Genomic DNA, 13359 nt, shown 5'->3' with positions numbered 1-13359 from the left:
GAAAACATCCAAAATTTGAGTAAAGACATGGATATACACATACAAGAGGCTCAATTAACTCTAAGTAGGAAAATCCAAAGAGATCTACACAGAGACACATTATAATCAAATAACAGAAGCCAAAGCGAGACTCTTGAAACAGCAAGAGAAAAGTGATTCATCATGCATAAGAAATGCTTATTAGGATTATCAGTGGATTGCAGGCCATAAGGCAGTGGGATGATATATTTTAAAGTGCTGAGGGGGAAAAAACCTATTAACCAAGAATTCTATATCCAGCAAAATTATCTTTTGAAAATGAGGGAGAAATTAGGACATTCCCAGATAAACAAGTTGAGGGAGCTTATCTCCACTAGACTTTCACTGTAAGAAATGCTATGAGTCCTCAAGTTGAAGTGAAAGGACAGTACAGAGTAACTGAAAGATGAAAATATGAAGCTCTTTGATAAAAGTAAATACATGGACAAATATAAAAACCAGTATTATTGCAATTTTGATTCATAACTCTGCTTTTTATTCTTTCAGAAAATTTAAAAGACAAAGCATAAAAAATAATTATAAATCTATGTTAATGGATACATAATACATAAAGATGTAATTTGTGACATCAATAACATGAAGTGGAGAGGTGAGATGGAACTGAAAAGGAACAGATTTTTGTATGTGAATGAAGCTAAGGTGTTACTAGTTTACAATAGATTGTTGTAGCTTTAGGATATTATATGTAATATACACAATATACAGAATATACAAAAGGAAATGAGAATAACACCAAAACGCATCACTAAAAAAAATCCAGCAAGCACAAAGGAAGGCAGTAAAAGAAGGAATAAGGGACCAAAAGCTATGACATCAAGAAAACAATTAACAATATGGCAATAGTAAGTTCTTCCCTATCAATAACTACTTTAAATGTAAGTGGACTAAATATCCCAATCAAAAGACAAATATTGGAAGAATTGATTAAAAAACAGGATCAAACTATATAGTGTCTATAAAATGAAAGAATATGATAAAACCAATTTAAAAAACTCTCAGAAATCTTCTTGCAATAAAAATTGCTCACAATATAATATCAATTTTAAAAAGCAAAATCATATTTACATTATAATCCAAATTTATATTAGTAATATTCACTCATTCATTCAATATTTCCAAGTTCTCATTTTTTCTAAGGCCAAATGTTTTTAGAAGCCATTACATTCTTAGACCAAAACGATACAAGGATGAACAAGACACACATATATGCACATATGTAAATGGTTTTAAATATTTATGGCCAATTTTGTTTTCTTGTTTAAATCAACTTTCTATTTTACTATAATTAGCATGCTTTTTTTGAAGATTTATTTATTTTTATTCCCCAAACAAACATATTCAGACTAAAATTCAGGCAAGGCAGAAGCTTATGAAAGAAAAGATTCTTATAAACAGAAAAATTTCTTCAGATTTCTCATCACATTTTCACTCCCTGAATGCTAACACTGATAATTGTTTGGTGTATATTTTTCCAGGAATTTTTTTCCACTCATGAAAACATGATCCTACTACCTTTGACTCAGATGATTGGGACAAAGAATGTATCTCATCTGTAGTAAGATTATATATATATTCACATCTATGAAAAAATCACTGCTATGAAAAATATTCTTGCCCAATAGATTAAAGAATATTAGCAAATATAAATCACTGGTGTGCACTGCTTATACAAGGTGAGAAGAGCATGTAATATTCCTCTAGGAGTTTTTAAAATGATGGAAAAGCTGGTGTATCAAGGTAGAAAACAACTGTTGTTGCTTAGAATTCAGACAGTATTTTAGCCCTTCACTTTCGCAACTTAGAGAAGACATTGCTTAAGCAGTTATGGATTTTTGCACTAAGGATTAAGCTGATAACGTGATATTAAGGGAAGGCTGGAAGAAAACACACAACTCTTAAACTGTATTTGAACTTTAAAGTTTTATGCAGTGATGTTTGAAGCCGAGGGAAATTGAGAAATAGTTTTAAAAGATAAAATGCTGAGTAAGCAACTCAGCAACAAAAAGAAATGACCAATTAATACACAGGGCAACATGATGAATCTCAAAAACATTATGCTGAGTTGCTCAGTAAAAGAAACCAAACACAAAAGGGTGCCTACTGTATTATTTCATTTCTGAGAAACCCTAGGAGAGAACTATAATTTCTAGTGACAGCAGATCAGTGGTTGCCTGGGGCTCAGGGTGAAGAAGGGTGGCGATTGACTGGGAAAGGACAAAAGGAAACTTTTGAGGTGATAGAAATGTTCTAAAACTTATTAAACTTTATTCTTAAAATGTGTGCATTTTATTCTATGTAAGTTATACATCAATATAGTTGACTTAAATAAACAAAAACCTACATAGCTACTCCCTGCCAATCTCTAACTAAAATATACTTTGAAAAAAGAAAATTGGAAAGGCTTATCAATTACTTAGGTGACTCATGAGTAATAAGATTATTTCTGAATATTAAAACACATGAGAGTTTATTATCTATAGAAAGGGTTTGCCTCAGAATTAATTAAAATGAAATACAAGTAGAAATTTAATGATTTCTCTAAATTAATGATAGAATATGATAGACTGAGAAAATTTAAATCCTAATTGACATAGATAAAACACTTTCCCAACAGTAATATAATTCACACTATTTTCCATTGCATTTGGAACATTCCAATCTCAAGAAATTTCAAAAGTTTAAAATAGAGTATGTTTTCTGACCATAATGGAATTAAGCTAGAAATCATTAACAATGAGACCATTAAAAACCCACACCAACTATCTGGAAACTAATCAATACACTTCTGTATAATCTATGGGTCAGAGAAGAATCAAAAAGGCAAATATAAATATTTTAAACTGAATGATAAAATATGACATATAAGAATTTGTATAATGCACCTTAAAAGTGCATTTAAAATTTTCAATGCATATATTATAAAAGAAGGAAGGCTGAAGAGTAAGGACTTAAGCTTCCATCTCAAGAAGCTAAAAAAAAGACCAGCAAATCAAATCAAAGGAAAATAGAAGAAAAGAAATAATAAAGATAACAGCATGCATCAATGAAATGGAAAACAAATACACAATAGAGAATATCAGTAAAGCCAAAGCTGGTTTTAAAAGATTAATAAAATTGATAAACTCTTAGAAAGACTTATCAAGAAAAAAAGAAGGACTAAACATATTAACAATATCAGGAATGAAAAAGCATACATTATTACAATTCTTACAGATTTAAAACAGCAATAAGAGAAAATTATAAATAACTTTATGCCAAATCTGACAATTTGGATGAAATGGACAAATTGCTCAAGAAAAAAAATACGACTTGCCAAAGCTGATAAAATCACAATTTTAATAACCTAGTATCTATTAAAGAAATTAAATCCTTTACTAAAAGCTTTCTCATAATGAAAATCCCAGACTTTTATGTCTAAAATTTTGGGTACGCATACTAGTGTGTTAAGAGTTTGACTTGAAAAACTGATGCTTTTCTGTTTTTTTAAAGAAAATAGTGATAGCTGTATGTCAATTATATCTCAATAAAACAACAACAAAAGAAAACAGTAATAAACTTTAAAATTCTTTATGAAAGCACTTAGAAGAGCACCTGGCACACTGTAAATGTTCAGTAAATATTTATTGAATTAATAAATAAAAAACAACTCTGGGATATAAATAAGGAATGAAAAGGAACTTCAGGGTTAAATTAAATCTAAAGATGGGATTAGGCTTTTATTTCTTTGGATGAAGAGGATGATTTGTTTCTCTAAACTGGGCAATGATCAAATTTTCTGGATGTAGATTATGACCAAACTATTCACTTTAAAAATAAGATTGATTGTAATTTAACTTACAAAGAAAGTAGTTTAAATGTAATTTAACATGACAAATGGGCTGCTATTCCTTTGTAGATTGCCATTGATTAAAAAAAATGGATGTACTCCTTGTAGGCTCACCAAATGACCAATATACAGTATGATATGTCAAACTGGGAGATGCAGTCATGGATCAATTCACATGGATGAACTAGTAATTGATTGATACCTAGACTTTAAAAGAATTTACCAAGGAAGATTACTTTAAAGGTCTGGGAGTTAAAAATTTTTGCTTTATATTTAATTGGGAAATAATATGTATTATTCGATTAATATTTAGATGAGTTGGGATAATCTTGTTTTTATACCAGAGGTTGCAAACCCAGAGCCTATGGAGACCAGGCAAGTAACAAATGAGAGAAGCCTTGGGGGCAAACTGGTGAGCCACGGACCTCCCAAGAGGGCAGCAACCATTTACCTCTACCAATTGTTGCCATATGGAAATGAATGTTTAGTTACTTTGAGACATGATTTTTACATAAGAAGCCCCAAAGCCCAATCCTGGTTTCTGAACTCTGTTGCCTTCTTTGCATGATGCCTGCCTGTGCCAAAGATTCCTGTATTCCCCTGTACATGTTTACAACACGTCCATGAGGAAGTAAACAGCCCCTTGCTAAAATAGAACCAAGTCACAGCCAAGAACCAACGCTGTTTATCTTGCGCTGGTTGTGTTGCTGTCCAGGGTGCTGCATGCATTTAGAGTCGTTCAACAAATAGTTAATGTGCCAGGCATGTTCTACATGCTGGGGATACAACAGTGATCAAAACAGCAAAAAATTCCACAACCTCGTGGAACTTACATTCTAGTGCCAGTAACACTACATGTGTATAAGAATTACAAAACATTTAGACTCTCTGTGAATACCATGGAGGAGTCCTTTATGGGATGCTGGGACAAAAGTCTAATAGTTTCAGAGAAACATGAGGACCCTTTAGAATTGTATTGGTCCTAGGACTGTTACTAATTATTCATGTTAAATTATGGAATTAAATTCAGGAGCCACAAAACACAGACCCATCGGCTCAAAGAAATCTAGGCAGACATGACTATTGGATAGTAAGGAATTTGGAATATTTGGCAGCACATAAATTAATTTCCTTGGGCAACAGTACAGGACAAAGAGCTATTACATGGCAATGACATTCAGCTGTTTTTTTAAAAATCTTTGTGTTTAATACATATTTGACTATATTTATTGAGCAATGTTTAATGTTAAATTGCATCAGAGATTGATAGGAAGAACTTGCTCATGTCATGATTTTTTTGCCAAAACAAACAGAAGTTAATGTATCAGATGCTGTACTCATCTCTTCTAAGACAGATAGTTAGACTCACAATCCCATTCATTGAAGATTAACAGACTCAGACTAACATCAATTTGTTGACTTTGTGATTAGAACTTTGCACTTGTTCACAATTATGGAGCACTGATTGTGCATCTGCTGTCTTGTTTCTTAAATGAGATTATTCCTATTTTATAGATGAAACCACTGAGGCTTGGAGAAGTGAGGAAGTGGCTAGGCTGAGAATTGAACCCCAAAACATAAGTTTTTTCTGTGACACTGGTAAGCTGAGGCAGCAGCCGTTCTTGTTTCTGCTCCCCTCAGCCTACTACGAGCAAGATAAGGGCAGTAAGGCCACTGCTGTTCTCACCCTCCCATCACAGAGCCCTCCTCACCTTCTCCATTTGAGTCCAATAGTCCAATACACCACTTGCAAAGTTAAATTCCTCAGGTGTATCATGGTCATTCCATCTTGGGGCTTCAGCTCCTGATAAAAACTGGCAGCGCAGGTGTCGAGGTGCAGGGAGGAAGCCATGGCAGGATTTGTGGATGCCCCAGAGGACCCGGAACTTCATCAGCCACTGCATGGTGGGGCAGTCCTCAGGAAGCAGGCGCAGAATTCTCAGGTCACCGCCTGCCTTGGGAAGAGATGGCTAATAGATTGGTCAGGGAGCAGGAATTTCCTCCACAAAATGGAGGCACTCCTGGTTAACTGCTAGGGTTACAGCTTTGTTTCAGCTCATTGAACTTTGGAGGGCCCTATTTATTGATTTAGGTGGGGATGTCTCTTACCGGCTAAGGAAGCACAAGGCAGAAAACAACAGGGAGAAGCTGTAGATACTAGATGAGGTTGGGACCCATTCCTGAGGGTCTTCTCCTTCTCCTTTACCCCCTTGGATTTAAGCTCAGGATGGTAGCCATGTGGACAACCCCTTTGTGGTAGAAACTCACTATTTTGAAAGTCTTATATTCCATGCTATCCTTGCTCTGGAGACCTATCTTCCTGCTGAGCCCAAATGTGTGGTTCTGATGGAAGATGTCATATTTTTAGGCGATTCCAACTTCTGTCTAAAGTTGATTGGTCCAGGGTTGAGCAGTCATTCCCCATGATTTTTAAATCCAAAGTGGGCTAATCATAATCCCTCCCCAAAATGTGTGTGTGTGCTTGTTACCAAACAGTATATAAGGCAGTCTCTCTCTGTTGGACTCTGCAAAATGCACATTTTTGGAACTGTCTGTAGTTATGCTTTCTGTCATGTGGAGGTATCCATTCTATATGAGAGAACAAAAATGATATTGAGAGATGTGGAGATGAGGGGCAGAGAGTATCTCAGAGGAGTTCAAGTCACTGGTTCATATTGTGCCTGAGGCCCATCCACATCTCTACTCCATTCTTGTTAATATCCTATCCTGAATTTTTATGAGCCAACCATTTTTCTTGCCTAAGATTAGATTTCTGTCACTTGAGACTACGAGGATATTGACAAATATACACCACCATACTCAGGACAGATGAAGTAAATATCACAGCACCGTCTTTACTGGACTGGGGCCTGGCTTCAGGGTCTTCCCCAGGACAGCTTCCGGGCAGCTGTTACCAATCCATTGGAGTTGACACGTGAAATGAACCTCTGCACCACTCCAGACCCCAACAAATGCCACAAACATGGGAACAGAACTCTCATTTATTAGGGTCCTTCTTGAAATTTGATTGTGAAAATTGGCTTAAGCTGTAACTATCTATCCATGAGAATGTTGCCTGAAGAAAGCCACTTTGCACACAGCTTTGAGATTCAAGCACTTTATCACTGCAAACAATTAAGCCCCTTCTCCTCAGTTTCAGCAGCAAAATAATCCTGTTTGACAACAGACACATAGAAGAGAGCAATAAAACTTGACTCAATTTATTTTTAGACAGTCTAGACACAAAATACCTAACCCCAACTAATTTGGATTCTGCCCCCAGAACCCCGCTAAGTATTTCTAGTAGAGGCGGCAGTGCTAAATATGCAATTGGGTTACTGTTGCAGAAAAGAGGATAGATATGTGAAAAGTTCATCCCTTCGAGTTTGCTTGTCAGCATGGATCCTTGGGCCACGTGAAGTGAAGAATGTTCTCTTCTCTTTTAGCGCCTGTCGATCAATCAACAGTACCATCTTTGGTTTCATCAGAGCACTTTTGGGCAAGAAGACCCGAGATATCAGCTGGCCCAGACCTGGACCTTGGCCATATTCCTTTTGACTCTCAGTCCTTGGAGGTAAAATCTGAATTGCCAACATGTAAAATTTGTGAGACCTCATTTAAAAGTCTTGAATGAAGTTTTCTCTTGAAAACTTAGAAGGGCTAGCAATACAGGGCCTTCATTTCAAGCTAGCACCAACTGACTGGACCTGAGAATTTTATGCTTAACTTAAACGGATGTTCTCCAATTTGACACTGTTTCCACCACTCCTTCTTTTGTCACACCTATCTACTTCTCCACTTACTGCTCCTGTCTAGCTCCTATGGACATTTGAGCTTAAAATCCCTGATCTAAGCCAACATCCCAAGAGAGACAGGGATTTCCCCAAGGTTGCAAGGCAAGTTTAGTAGCAGAGCTGGTTTCTAGAAGCCCACCTTCTCTGATATTTTTTTCCAATGCATACCTCCCTTCACAGGCTGGAGCTGATTTAGAGCAAGAATGCCAGACTCAGTTGCCATTTTTATACATAGGTGTATAAATGACCTCAGGGTCTTCCTTAAAATCCCCAAAGACAATGCAAACAACCCCTTAATAAGTGGCTAAAGACCAAAAGAAGAGGGAGAGAAATAGTGAGGAAACTAATTAAGCCTTTATTATGGGCTGAATTATGTCCCCTCAAAATTCATATGTTGAAGTCGTAACGCCTCAGTACCTCAGAATCTGACTGCATGTGGAGATAGGATCTTCAAAGAGGTAATTAAGTTAAAATAAGATCATTAGATGGATCTTAATCCACTATAACAGGGGTCCTTATAAGAAAAGATCAGGACAGAGGGAGAGGGAGAATGCCATGTGAACATGAAGACAACTATCCATAAGCCAAGAAGCAGGGCCTCAGAAGAAACCAGCCCTGCCAACATCTTCATCTCAGACTTCTCACCTATAGAACTGTGAGAAAACAAATTCCTCTTGGTTAAGCCTCCCAGTCTGCAGTGTTTTGTTACTGCAGCTCTAGCAAACTAATGCATCCCTCTTTTTTAAAAATTTATTTTATTGAGATCATATTGGTTTAATCAAATAAAAGAGAAATGACTTCAGCATCATCTTACAAATGTGTTTGCAATTCTAATTTAATCTTAATCACATGAAAGGGCCAAACACAGTGCCCAGCTGAGAACTGTGGTAGCTGAGAGCATGTCCATAGGAGTTACACAGCACAGGTTCAAATTCCAACCTCTTCACTCACCACTCATGTAACTTTGGGCAATTTTATTAACCTCTCTCTAAAATATGAAAATATTGGCAGCACCTATTTCCTAGAGTTGTGGTGATGAATGAAAGACATCCTGTATAAAGCGTGTAGCACAGACTCAGCAAAAGTAAGTACTCCATAAATGGGAGCTATTGTTTGTTAGCACTCTCTCTGGGGAAACTCTCATTGAACAATCAGGCCTCACAAAAAGAAATGGCTGTCTAACCTTTGAAATTAGAGTTTGAAGAGAAGGAATGGGAATAAATTCCTGAACACAGATACTGCAGGGTCCAGCTACTGCATCAATAAGTAAGAACCTAATCTCACAGTGTGTTAAGAGGACGAAAGGCCAGAGATATCTATATCTATATGTCTATCTCTATGTATATCTGTCTTTAGAACTATATCTGTTTCTGTATCTATATCTACAAATATGCCGATACCTATGGCTATATCAATATCTGTTACTATCTATATCTACAACTAGATCTACAGAGATATCTGCATTTATATATTTATGACTATATCAATATCTGTATATCTACCACTATATATACTATATTGATATTTATAACTTTATAACTATATCTGTAACTACATCTATTCCTCACAATACCTGACACATGATAGGTACTCAACTAAATGTTACATTCTTCCCTTTTGGCTGTTATTCAGAAAACTAGAAGATGAGAGTTGGAGAGAGAAAAGCAGTGTGCCTACAGAATGTGAGAATTACAGAAAAATATATTTTTCATTCATCAGCTATTTATCGAGGATGTGCCATGTGTGGTTTTAGATAACCAGAGATTAATTAGACTGCAAGAGTTTCTACCCTTTTGGAGTTCATAGTCTAAGGACATCCTATGAAATAGTTTTAAAGTACAATCTTTTCATGTGCTTTAGAGTGTATTTTGTAATCATTTTGGCAATGTGGCTTTGAGAGGTGGCCAGGCTCGCCACTATGTGCCTAGGTGGACAGTGCCTTGAAGGGTTCCTGCAACAGAGCTTGGATTTCACAAGAATTTGCACTAAAAAAGCTGTTTGTTTTATGACACAACATACTTGTGTGCTACAGAGGATCCAAGAGTTACAGAGCCAGGTTAGGCTCCATTGCCTAGCAGCTAGGTGATCTTGGCCACTGTCTATGTCTCTGAACTTGAGAGCACAGTAATGATACCTACTACCCCACTTTCCACAAAGGATTAGTGAGATAATCTACAGAAATCACTTTGCCAACCCTGGGTCTAATTCACAGTAAGGGCTCAATAAATGTTGAGGTGCTCTCTAACTCCCAGACAATTCTGGATCCAAAATCCCACAGTTAGATAATAAAAAAAAAAAAATTTTTTTTTGAGGAAGATTAGTCCTGAGCTAACATCTGCTGCCAATCCTCCTCTTTTTGCTGAGGAAGACTGGCCCTGAGCTAACATCCGTGCCCATCCTCCTCCACTTTATATGTGGGAGGCCCGCCCCAGCATGGCTTGACAAGCAGTGCATATGTCCGCATCCCAGGATCCGGGCTGGCAAACCCTGGACCGCCGAAACGGAACATGTGAACTTAATCGCTGTGCCACCAAGCCGGCCCTCCCCACCCCCAAATTTTTTTGAATGAAAGCATTCACTTTATATAACGTGAACCAACGTCAACATAATGGAGTTTACTTTCAAATGTTCACCTTCTGGGTCTCTTTTTCTCCCCTTTGCACCCTCCTCCCACAGCCCACCATATTCAAAGTTGCCTAACATGAAACCAATCACCTTTTATGTGCCAGCCACTATCCTGGGCATATCACATGTATATTCCCAATTTTTCCTCTCATTCACTATCACCATCCTCATTTTGCAATTACAGAAATGAAGTGTCAGAGAAGTTGAGAGACTTGCCCAAGGTCAGCCAACCTATAAGCAGCATTGCCAGAATCTGAAAGAAGGTCTTCATATTTTAAGTTCAGGGCTCTGTATATACTTTACTGCCCTGTGGCAGATATACACACAAACACACACACACCCATACACAACTCACAGAAGTTGTCACTCACCTCAGTCTTACGTGGTACTGTCTAGGAAACAGTCGGGCTAGGTCTTGGATTCGTATAGAACAGGGGATTTTGCATGTTCAGCTCTCTCTGATCAGAAGTTCCCAGGAATGTGCACACAGTGGAACTTGCCTCCTGGCCCCAGCTGGGGTTGAGAACTTGGAAGCAGTTGGATGATCCCAAAGTGGGAGGAGATGCTCAGTTAGGAAAAGACAGAAAGCAATCACAGGCCTCCATGGAAAGACAGTTGGTTAGAAAACCTATAAACTTAACTTCAACTATAAGTAACTATAAACTTCAACTATATGAAGTCACTTCCAATTCTTGGAGGATGACTTTCAGGGTGAATCAACAAATAAAGTCAAAAAGGAGCACTTTCACTAGTTCTCTGTGGCTAAGCTGCTCCCCTTTCCCAGCTCTGTACCTCCAATGTTTTCATTTAAATGACAGCCAAGTGGCAGTGTGGCTTAGTAGTTAAAGCCTGTGCTCTGGAGGGAGAAAGATTTGGGTTTCAGCCTCAAGTCTGCTACTTACCATCTCTTTGACCTTCATTGACCTTCTTTCTCTATGCTTCAGTTTCCTTATTTGCAATAGGGGAATGATAATAGTAATGCCAATCTCCTTGGTTATTTTGTTGTTGCTGTCATTGTTAGGCTTAGATAAAATAATTCATGAAAAGCATATAGCATAGCGCTTGGCATAACCAATGTTGGCTGTTTCTATTAATTTGGGATTCTAAGAGAAACAGTTCAGTGTACTAGTAAAACACAAGGTCTTTGGAATCCCAAATTCTTGAGTTTAAATCTTGGCCCAGCCACTTACAAGATGACCATGCGCAAGTCACTTACCTCTTCTAACCTTGGTCTTCTCATCTGAAAAATGGAGGAGTTGGGGGTTCTTAATAAGATTTGTCCCATGGAATCTTTGGAAGGATTGCGTGATGTAAAAAGTCTGTAGAGTGCCTGGCCCAGGCATGTGTATGCTGGGTTGATGATGTTGCATTGGAAAAGCCCAGATTGTCATAGATGGTGGCTTGTACTGATAGTTTTCTACTAGAGCCATTATGGGGGTGTTGTTGGGTGATGGGGAATCTCCAGTATCCTGGTCCAACTTTCCTAGCACCTTTTCCCTCCTAACCTCCGTGGAACCAGGGAGAAAAATGCCTTTGCTCCAAGTCACCACTGGAGATTGCTGGAGACACCCAGAACATCCCCGCCAGGACTGAGGGGCATGCCTGGCTTCTGAGAAGCGGGTTTTGCTTTTCCTGGCCAATTCACTCATGATGAACTTTCAGCTCAGGCCAGGCTTTTATTTTATGGAGTGGAGTGAGGACTAGTTGACTGGCCTCAGTAAGTTAAAGATTAAACATCCAAACTATCAAAGTACAAAAAACACTTTTACTCGAACAGAAGAGGCAGTCACTTTGAGAAGACAATGGGAACAGGAGGAAGAGTCCATGAGACACTCTCTGGATCTCAGTAGATCTTCCACATGGATCTCAGTAGATCTCTCATGTAAACTGTGACACCAGTGTTGTGGTCAAGAAGATAGGCTCTGAGGCCAGGCAGCCTGGGTTTCAGTCTAGCTTTTGTCAGTTACCAGTTCTGTGACATTGAGCAGGTTTCTTATCCCATTGCACCTCAGTTTTCTCATCTCCAGTAGAACTCTCTGAAGATTCCATGCACACTTCTCTTTCATTTCCAAGTCTTTCTTGTAGTTAGGATGAGGCTATTGAATTCCAGTTCTGGACAATGAACTCCAGGTGGAAGTGACACAAGTCACTTCTGGTCTCAGGCACTTAAGGACAGGTATGAGTTCTCTCTTTTCCCCTGACTCAGTAGTCCTGGAAACCATATGGAGATAGTAACATCAAAATCTGGCAAAGATTCTCTCAGCCTAGTTCTCTGAGTGACACTGTATAGCCAAGTATCCTGTCAATTTGAGTATTTTACACCCATTATCCTCCTTAATCTTTTTTTTTTTTTTAAAGATTGGCACCTGAGCTAACAACTGTTGCCAATCTTCTTTTCTTTTTTTCTGCTTTTTTCTCCCCAAATCCCCCCAGCACATAGCTGTGTATTTTTAGTTGTGGGTCCTCCTAGTTGCGGCATGTGGGATGCCACCTCAGCGTGGCTTGACGAGTAGTGCCATGTCTGCACCTAGGATCCAAACTGGCGAAACCCTGGGCCATCGAAGCAGAGCACGGGAACTTAACCACTCGGCCACGGGGCCAGCCCCGTATCCTTCTTAATCTTATAACAAACCTGTAGTACATTCATTCATTCAATAGATATTTAATGAGCACCCTCTATGTGTAAATATAACTTTGTTCATGTCAGACAAGGTTACTGCTCTCAAGGAGTTTACGTTCCCATGACAGAGAGGCAAAAGACAACACATAAAAGATCAATTAAGTAGACAAAAGGATAAAACAATATGTGGAAAGTACTATTATCACCACCATTTTACTAATGAGAATACTGATCCTCAGAGAATTTAAGCTACTTGCCCAACGGCACAGAGCCAGGAAATAGCAGAAATACTATTTGAATCTAGATCCACTTGGCTCTGATCTTTGACTCTTAGTCACCAAGTTCATTCACCAGTGTAGGTTGATCCCGGCGATAATTTCTAACTGAAAGAACACACAGTTCTTTGCTTTGTTTTGAGTTTCAGAATTAACCTGTTCTTGATTCCAAGTGAAAAC

General features: G+C 38.1%; 1 protein-coding gene across 7 annotated transcripts in view; it reads right to left on the bottom strand.

Moving 5' to 3' along the window:
- The window catches only part of LOC103564591 (acyl-coenzyme A synthetase ACSM1, mitochondrial-like), a 54305-nt gene that overhangs the window by 33685 nt on the left and 7261 nt on the right, over positions 1-13359 (bottom strand). Inside the window, exons 3-5 of one of the 7 annotated variants that reach the window (XM_070568366.1) lie at positions 11501-12495; positions 10656-10810; positions 5578-5820 (exon numbers count right to left, since the gene is read on the bottom strand). In XM_070568366.1, the coding sequence (XP_070424467.1) occupies positions 5578-5769 (192 nt within the window). In that variant the 5' untranslated portion in view covers positions 5770-5820; positions 10656-10810; positions 11501-12495. Of the gene's footprint in view, positions 1-5577; positions 5836-10655; positions 10884-11500; positions 12496-13359 lie in introns of those variants that run through there. The other 6 variants (XM_070568362.1, XM_070568363.1, XM_070568367.1 and 3 more) reach the window with 6 other exon arrangements.

Source organism: Equus przewalskii, chromosome 12 (assembly GCF_037783145.1).
Source record: "Equus przewalskii isolate Varuska chromosome 12, EquPr2, whole genome shotgun sequence".
Lineage (NCBI taxonomy): Eukaryota > Metazoa > Chordata > Mammalia > Perissodactyla > Equidae > Equus > Equus przewalskii.
Note: the sequence above shows the minus strand (reverse complement) of the source record. Positions and strands in the feature narration are given on the sequence as shown.